The sequence below is a fragment of the Octopus bimaculoides genome, chromosome 25 (genome assembly GCF_001194135.2).
Source record: "Octopus bimaculoides isolate UCB-OBI-ISO-001 chromosome 25, ASM119413v2, whole genome shotgun sequence".
In the NCBI taxonomy this organism is placed as follows: domain Eukaryota; kingdom Metazoa; phylum Mollusca; class Cephalopoda; order Octopoda; family Octopodidae; genus Octopus; species Octopus bimaculoides.
The window spans coordinates 21,715,358-21,724,373 of record NC_069005.1 but is presented as its reverse complement, the minus strand read 5'-3'; the positions used below and the strand labels follow the sequence as shown (position 1 = coordinate 21,724,373).

The 9,016-nt window shown below is 37.0% G+C and overlaps 1 protein-coding gene across 10 annotated transcripts in view; it reads right to left on the bottom strand.

The window, feature by feature from the left end:
- LOC106880568 (kinesin-like protein unc-104) overlaps positions 1–9,016 on the bottom strand; it is a 305,280-nt gene that overhangs the window by 100,143 nt on the left and 196,121 nt on the right. For all 10 annotated transcript variants that reach the window (XM_052976565.1, XM_052976570.1, XM_052976569.1 and 7 more), the window contains 6 exons: positions 8,029–8,122; positions 7,438–7,510; positions 5,805–5,910; positions 5,030–5,112; positions 3,739–3,807; positions 3,150–3,322 (listed from right to left, as the gene is read on the bottom strand). In XM_052976565.1, coding sequence (XP_052832525.1) covers positions 3,150–3,322; positions 3,739–3,807; positions 5,030–5,112; positions 5,805–5,910; positions 7,438–7,510; positions 8,029–8,122 — 598 coding nt within the window. The remainder of the gene's footprint in view (positions 1–3,149; positions 3,323–3,738; positions 3,808–5,029; positions 5,113–5,804; positions 5,911–7,437; positions 7,511–8,028; positions 8,123–9,016) is intronic.

Genomic DNA, 9,016 nt, shown 5'->3' with positions numbered 1-9,016 from the left:
ATATATATATGAATGTTTTACTTGAGGAGAAAGGAATAGGGAAAAGCTGAAAAACAAAGCATTAATAAACGTGAACATAAAAACATATTGAAAGAAGCAAGCGTATGTATGTATGTATGTATGTATGTATGTATGTATGTATGTATGTATGTGTATATGTGTATATATGGAGAGAGAGAGATTGCCTCAAATAAAAAAGTGAAAAGTGAAGAGAAAGAAAAAACAAAAGAAAAAAAATCGAAGGTGAGCTTTTGATGTTCTTGATCCAAACTGAAACCAATGATTGTATTCCATTTGAAAGTGGAGAAAAAAAGAGTTTCAGTACAGTATCAGATGTGCTGGGATGGAATGGAGTGGAATGGTTAGGAGTAGAGGGCTGTTGATTGGCTCATAATGATTAAAAAGAAAGATCTTAAGGGTCAACTAGTGGGAGCATGTCACAAATGAAGAGATTCTGAGAAGAGTGAAGTTATTACCATTACAAGAGAATTCAAATTCCACCTGGCTGGCCACATTTTTTTGTATAGTCAATCAAAGGCACTTAAAAACAGCCATGACTTGAGTACCACCAATCAGCAGGCCAAAGATCATTTGGCAGCAGGCATTTCAAAATGACTTGAAGATGGTTGATATTACAAGGAATAGACAAGAGTAGCGGCCAACTGAACCCAGTGGAGAAAGCTCGCTGCCCAATGCAGTGAACAGTGCAAGAGGACTAAAGCTAAGTCATCATCGTCGTTTAACATCCATTTTCCATGCTGGTATGGGTTGGATGGCTAGCAGGAGATGGCAAGGCCAGAGGCTGCACCAAGTTCCATAGTTTGTTTTTGGCTTCGTTTATACAGCTGGATGCCCTTCTTAAGGCCAACCACTTTACAGAGTATAGTGGGGGGTTTTCACATGTCACTATCATCAGTGCTTTTAACATGACACCAACACCAGTGCTAAGTAAGCAGTGTTGTTATAATAGCATTTATCCTTTAAATACCATTGAAAGAAGTTAATTTATAAATTAACAGTAACACGTGTAGATGCACAGTAAGTCTAGAATTATTTTCACCATATTCCATCACAGAAACTTAGAAGTATTCAAGTACTCTCTAATATTAAGGTTGTCTTTCTACCTTGTATTTTTATTTATTAATTTATTTTTACAAACATGAAATACAGTTTGTGTCCAAATTCACCAAACTTATAAATTTTTCTTGCTAGGTGAGGACTTTATTAGAGAACACAGTTGAAATCAATGTTTGGTTTCAGTGAAGAATAAATTTTAAAATAATCTGGAAGCTGTAGGGAATGAGTGAGTAAATGAATTAATGAATGCATAACCAAATAAATGTCAAAAAATACAATAAAGTTACCATGATAATAATATATGTAGGCAAACAGTTAGACAACATGTTTACAAAACAGAAGTCAAACTGACAAAACAGAAACAATAGCTCATATAGAAATGTGAAGAGGAAGAGAGGTGGAAGAGGGGGCTAAAGGAAAGGGGAGGAAAGTAAGAGAAGGAAATAGATAGTCGAACAATCGGAACACAAAACTGGTTTTGAATGGTTGAAGGAGAATAAAATAAGAGAAGGGCAAATATAAGAAAGGAGAAAACAGAAGAGGAAAAGAGAAAGAGAAAAGCAGCAAGAAGAATTTGAAGATCAAGAAGCCAGAATATCAAAGAGCCAGAGGGTTGACAAAGAGTTAGGGAGTGAATTAGGAACCAGAGGGAAATAGGAAGAGCCAGAGGGTAATAGGTGAAAGAAGAACTGGAGAGTCAAAGATAATCAGAAGAGTTAAAGAAGAACAAAGGGTCAAAGAAGAGCCAGAGGATTCGAGAAAAGGTGGAGGGTTTAAGAAGAAAAGGTGGAGGGTTTAAGAAGAAAAGGTGGAGGGTTCAAGACGAGCTGGAGGGTTCAAGATGAGCTGGAGAGTTCAAGACGAGCTGGAGGGTTCAAGACGAGCTGGAGAATTCAAGATGAGCTGGAGGGTTCAAGATGAGCTGGATGGTTCGAGATGAGCTGGAGGGTTCAAGACGAGCTGGAGGGTTCAAGATGAGCTGAAGAATTCAAGATGAGCTGGAGGGTTCAAGAAGAGCTGGAGAGTTCAAGACAAGCTGGATGGTTTGAGATGAGCTGGAGGGTTCAAGACGAGCTGGAGAGTTCAAGATGAGCTGAAGAATTCAAGATGAGCTGGAGGGTTCAAGAAGAGCTGGAGGGTTCAAGAACAGCCCAAAGATTGAAGAAGGGTCACAAGGTCAAAGAAGAGCCTAAGGTTCAGGGAAAGAGTCAAAGGATCAATGAGGAGATAGAGGGTCAAAGAAAGAGTCAGAAAGTCAAAGAGCTAGAGGATCAAAGAAGTGCCAAATGCTCAAAGGAGAGTCAGAAAAGTGTTAAAAATGAGAGGATGAAAGAGGGAGGAGAGGTTCAGAGAAGGAAGCAGAAAGAAGAAAGGAAGAGTAAGGATGAAGAAAGAAGAAATAATAAGAAATCAGATGGATATTTTAAAAAATCACAAGGAGTATAGAGAGAGAGAGAGAGAGTGGGAGTAGAAAAGTAGAGAAAGAGGCAGGGACAGACAAATGAATGTGAGATAAAGGTTTTGTTGGGAGAAGTAGAGTTAAAGATATAGAGTCAGAAGTAAAGGGACAGAGCTTAAGAAAAGGAAGGGAAGAGACATGAAATGTAAATAAAAGAGAAGAGGTGGGTAGAGGAAAGAAGGGGAAAATGGAATGATGACAAAGTATGGAGATAGAAAGAAAATAGTTAAACAGGAAGGAGAAAGGGCAGAGGGAAGGGAAGAGAGAAAGAGTAAGAGAAAGAGGGGAGAGAATGTGAAAAGAAAGACAATAATAGAGTAAAGAGAAGAAAATGAAAAGTCAGAGGAGAAACAAGAAAAAGAAAGGAGAAGAAGGAAAAGGAGGATGAAAGAGAAACGAGTGAGAAGAAAACAATGATGTTGCAGAAAATAAAAGAAAAAGAACAAAAACCACAGACAAGCATCCAAGAGAAAGATAAAAAGAGTGCAGCATACAAACACCAAAAATAAACAAAAAAAAAGTCTTATTCGTAATAATAATAATAATAATAATAATAATAATAATAGTAGTAGTAGTTATTAATACTAGTAAAGAATTTTTTAAAAAAACTTACCTCAATTTCTCCAAACTCCAAAAATGAGTAGCGCCGTTTTTCAAATCTTGCACTTCGACAGCCACAATGGTCTTGGGAAATGGTCTGTTACTGTCTCTCTCATCTTGAGGCAAGAGTTCAGAGGACAACGGTGAGTAGTTGGTGTCGGTCAGCAGAACAAATTGAAATTGAACCTACAAATAAGACATTTGAAGTCAATACCACACTTTCAATATTTATTTAATTATGGGCTTATTTTGAACAGGTATTGCCTGTATGTTGAATGGTGTGTGTACATGTGTGGGTGTATGTGTGTTGATTGTATGTGTGTGTGTGTTTAGTATGCAGGTGTACATGTCAGAAATACTGAGTGCAGGAGTTAAGCATGTATGTATTGAATATACGCGTATGTGTGTGTGTGTGTCGTGTATATGCAGGAGTTGAGTATATGCAGAGTTTGAGTGCAAGCTGAGTATATGTTGAGTATAAGCATGTGTTCAAGTACTGAGTGTGTGTTGAGTGTACATGTGAGTTAAGTATGCATGTGTATGTTGAGTATGTGCATGTTTTGAGTTGCATACATGCTAGCGTTGAGTGCATGAGTACCTACCTTCTTGTTAAGTTCGACACTGATGGCATTGGATTCTTTCAAGAAAATAGCGTTACCCCAGAGATCATCCTGTAACAACACAAAATACAAAAAGCAGTTTACTTCACAAAGTCTTTGACCAATCTTCAGCATCAACAATAACATTTTATGAACCAAGAAGGAAGCCTCTAAGCCAGGGCCGGCCAATCTGAGGCCTGCAGACTTTTATCTTGCAGTCTGCTTGATACTTTCTTGAAATGAGTTTATTTAACTCTTTAGCATTTAAACCGGCCATGTCCGGCCAAAAATATTCTGCCTGTTTTATGTTCAAACTGGCCAGATCTGGTCTCTCACACCAGCTCTACAATATCGTTTTAAAAATTAACAGCTACCTCATCAAAATCTCATAGCTACAAGATAATGCATGATTAGTTCAAAACAATGTGAATAAAAAAGCATTAATTTTGGCAGAATAATGTGAACACTAAAGGGTTAAACAAACATTTAAAAAATTCTATCAAAAATTAAAGATTGTAATGAAAAGTAGAAAAGAAAGATATTCCTGTTTTTGCAATGACAATATTTCATGTTGAATCAAAAATCATTCACTCATTATTGTAAAAATAGCATGAGAAAGCAAATTGCTTTCAATTCTGTCAGTATACAAGTGGCCCTCAAAAATATTTCTGTGATTAAAGTGGCCTGCAATGTAATTAGAATTGGCCAGGCCTGCTCTAAGCCAATGGTTCTCAACCAGGGTCCATATGGCCCATGGGGATCCATATAAGATTTTGTAGTTTTGCTTTTTTTAAATAAAGTAGCTAGTTAGAAAAATCTCAATATGAGATTAAAGTAGTAATTATACTAAGAAGTAATATTACTCGCCACATCAATATAGCTGTTTGACGTCACTACCATTTTAACCCCAGGCAGATCGTCCGCCAGCTGGTTATTGATGCAACCTGCACCCTGTATATATTACAAACAAGGGAGTGAACCCCTACCATCCTCCAGCAGACAATGGGATCACAAGACCAAATGGCTGCAGAAGACTAGACAAAAAGGGTGAGAGAGTAGACAGAAGAGTCTATATTTGTCCACGACTATACAGGTACCTACAGTAATTAGTGAGAGCATGGTATGTGTTACCAAGCCACACTCGTCAATGGCTGATGGTTGGCTCTTCTTAATAATATGGTCATCATTGATTTCTTAAAAAAAGTGCTAAAAAATATGAAGGGTTGCATACTGACCAAAGATAAACCAGCAAGAAAGAAGAAAGAGAAGGGGGATAAAAATAAAGGTTACTTACTCTGAGGGATGTAAATTGATGGTATTTCCATTTCCGAAAAGCCCAAACGGCTATTTGACGCTCATGGTCAGTCCATGTGCATTCTAGTATAAGAAAGGGAAAACATATTAGAGAAAGAGTGTGAGAGAGAGAGAGAGAGAGAGACAGACAGACAGACAAATAGAGGAACAAAGTACGTATATGTACAAACATGCACATGAACACATATCTTTTATCTTTTACTTGTTTCAGTCATTAGATTGTGGCCATGCTGGGGCACTGCCTTTAAGAATTTTTAGTTGAATGAATCGACCCCAGGACTTATTTTTTTAAGCCTGGTACTTATTCTTTCGGTCTCTTTTCTCAAACAGCTATGTTACCGTGATGTAAACACACCAACACCGGTTGTCAAGCAGTGGCGGGAGACAAACACAGATACAAAGACACACACACACACACACACACACACACACACACATATATATATTCAACAGGCTTCTTTCAGTTTCCATCTACCAAATCCACTCACAAGGCTTTGGTCAGCCCAAGGCTATAGTAGAAGACACTTGCCTAATGTGCCGTGCAGTGGGATTGAACCCAGAACCATATGGCTGGGAAGTAAGCTTTATACCACACAGCCACGCCTGCACCTATAACACATATATAAGTTTGCAAAACAAATGCACAATTCAAACATTCTTTATTTGCTTAATAGAAGTAGCAGCAGGAGAAGAGACGAGAGTAACATGAAGAAGAGGATGAGAAAAAGAGGGATAAGAATATTCCGGAGACTTACCCATTTGATGGTCTTCTTCTTCATTGAAGTCATCGGTGGTGAAACTGGACATCATAGAATGTCTCTCAACCTGTTCTTGTAAAGCATGAATTTGAAACTCATAGTCCTAGTAAAAGAGAAAAAAGAAAGAAACCAATATGGAGGTAGGTACAGATTTTAGTTGTTGCTGTTGTTATTATTATTATTATTAATATTGGAAGGCAGCATGCTGGCAGAATAGTCAGCACACCGGACGAAATGCTTAGCAGTATTTCGTCTGCTGCAATGTTCTGAGTTCAAATTCCACCAAGATCAACTTTGCTTTCATCCTTTTTGGGGTTGATAAATTAAGTAACAGTGCAACACTGAGGTCAATGTAATTGACTAGTCCCCCTCTCCCAAAATTTCAGGCCTTGTGCCTATGATAGAAAGGATTATTATTATTATTATTATTATTATTATTATTATTAAGGCAGTGAGCTGGCAAAATACTTAGCACGCTGGGGAAAATGCTTAGCAGTATATTTCACCTGCTGCTACATTTGTAGTTCAAATTCTGCCGAGGTCGACTTTGCCTTACATCCTTTCGGGCCGATAAAATAAATACCAGTTGAACACTGGTGTCGATGTGATTGATTCATCCCCTCCCGCAAAATTGTTGCCCTTGTGGCAAAATTTGAAACCATTATTTTTATTATTATTATTAAGGCAGCAAGCTGGCAGAACCATTAGCATGCAGGATGAAATGCTTAGTGGTATTTCATCCATCGCTACTTTCTGAGTTCAAATTCCACTGAGGTTGACTTTGCCTTTCATCCTTCCAGGGTCAATAGATTAAGTACCAGTGAAACACTGGGGTTGATGTAATCAACTTGCTCTTCTCCCAAAATTTCAGGTCTTGTGCCTGTAAAGGATTATTATTATAATTATTATAAAAATAGAAAGGATTATTATTATAATTTTTATTATTATTATGTAAGGGCTCATCACCTAGTTCACGAGGGTATTGAACTCATGATCGTGAGACTATGGTTTCAATTCCTAGAACAGGTGGTGCATTTCATTCTTGAGCAAAAAAACTTCATCTCACATTGCTCAGCAATCACTTTGACACCTGACATGTGGTACACCATGCACCTACTCAGGTAACATTCATTTAATGGAGACTCCATCATTGTTATTAAGGCAGTGAATTGGCAGAATCGTTAGCACACTGGATGAAATGCTAAGCGGTATTTCGCCCATCAACACATTCTGAGTTCAAATTCTGCCGAGGTCACCTTTACCTTTCATCCTTTCAGGATCAATAAGTTGAGTAAAAGGGAAACACTGGGGTCAATGTAATTGACTAGTCCCCTCCCTCAAAATTTCAGGCCTTGTGCCTTCAGTAGAGAGGATTATTATTATTATTATCATCAGAACACATAGTCTAGTGGTTGACATGATAATTTGAAAGGAGAATTTAATTTTGATCACTTTAAACAGGAAGTTTGTACCACAGAACCAAAGTAATCTCAGATGGGTTGGTATCAAAAGAGTTAATGATGAAACTGCAGTATCTGTGTAATACCAAACTTACAGTTTGTTACACTACAAACAGCAGGATCATTTTGAAAAAGGAGGGGGAAATAAAAGACACATATGAAAGCCCTACCTTTCTTTGTTGTTCAAAAAGCATGTCAGCTTCTTCTTTCTCTTTCCGATACTGCTCTTCAAGGGCAAGCAACCTAGAGGAGACAACGAAATAAAGAAAAAGAGTAAAAAAAAGGGGGGGTTAAAATGGAAAGATACTAGCAGCAATAAAATAACATTCATTAGTTGGTTTTTTTCCAAAAAATCTTTTTAAAATGTACTTTTATATGCCTAAAACTCAACTTAACTGGATTGGAAGACTTGAGTGCAGGCAAGAAAAATGTTTAGAAACTGAGAAGAACTTACATTTAAAAGTATTGATCTTGAGAGGATATTAACAATATCTTGATTATATATCAAAAATAATATGTTCATGATGGACAAGCTAAGAGGTTAAAGTAATGGGTAACTGGTCAATGGTCAATAGTTAGGCTTTCAATGCTTAGACAATATTATAAACACTGCTTGTCCTCGTGTTGACTAACAATATATTCTTTATCTTTACAGTTGCTCTGTCACAATATATTACAGCTACACTTAAAAAGAAAAAATTAATGTAAAACAATAATCTTCATTTGTTTACACACACACACACAGTCTATAAAGTGCTTACCTCTGTTCCATGTCCTTTCTCAGATCAATTCCTTGATTTTCCAGCAATTCAAGTTGAGCAAATGTCCAGTCAACAGGTTCTTGGTTCTGAGACACTGAACACAAAGATTATATTAAATTTTGTGAAGTCAAAACCCACCGAAATAAACAGTTTAAAAAAATACTAAATTGCTAGGATAATAATGTTTTTTAATTCTAATCTATTAGAGGGTGATAATTATAGGAGAGCACTAATCAGCCTTTGCATAAGTAGCCTAGGCTATGAGCATCATATTTTATATGGTTCAAATGTACAAAAAACAAAAGACAGGTGAGGGAACAACAAACAAGGTCTAATAGTTTGAAATGTTAGAAAAATGGAAGTCTTTGATGTTTCGAGCCTATGCTCTTCAACAAAAGGAATGAGGAAAGAAAACAATCATCATTTAACGTCTGTTTCCTATGTTGGCATGGGTTAGATAGTTTGACTGAAGATGGTAAGCCAGAGAGCTGCAGAAGGCTCCAGTCTGTTTTGGCTTGGTTTCTGCAGCTGGATGACCTTCCTAATGCTAACCACTTGAGAGAGTGTATTAAGGGGTTAAAGATTGATGATGTCCTCTGGCCAAACTCCATCTATAGAGACTGCGTGCTCTCTGATTCCATGATGGTTTCTCCCTGTACACAGGATTAACATATATACTGTATAATAATACACCTAACATCATGAAAACCAGTAGAGTAAAATATTTTCTCAGCTAACTACTTTCAACATAAACAAGATGGGTTAAGTGAGAAGCTATTAAAAAAAGGAGTGCAAAGAAAAGGAGGACTTAAAAAGACCTATATATATACATATATATATATATATATATATATATATATATATACACACACACACATATATATGAGTGTAATTGACTTAACTACTCCTTAACAAACTGCATCCTTCTGGCAAGCTATATCAAGCTAGTGTAGCAGAGTAGGCTCATCAAACTAGTATGATCCGAAAT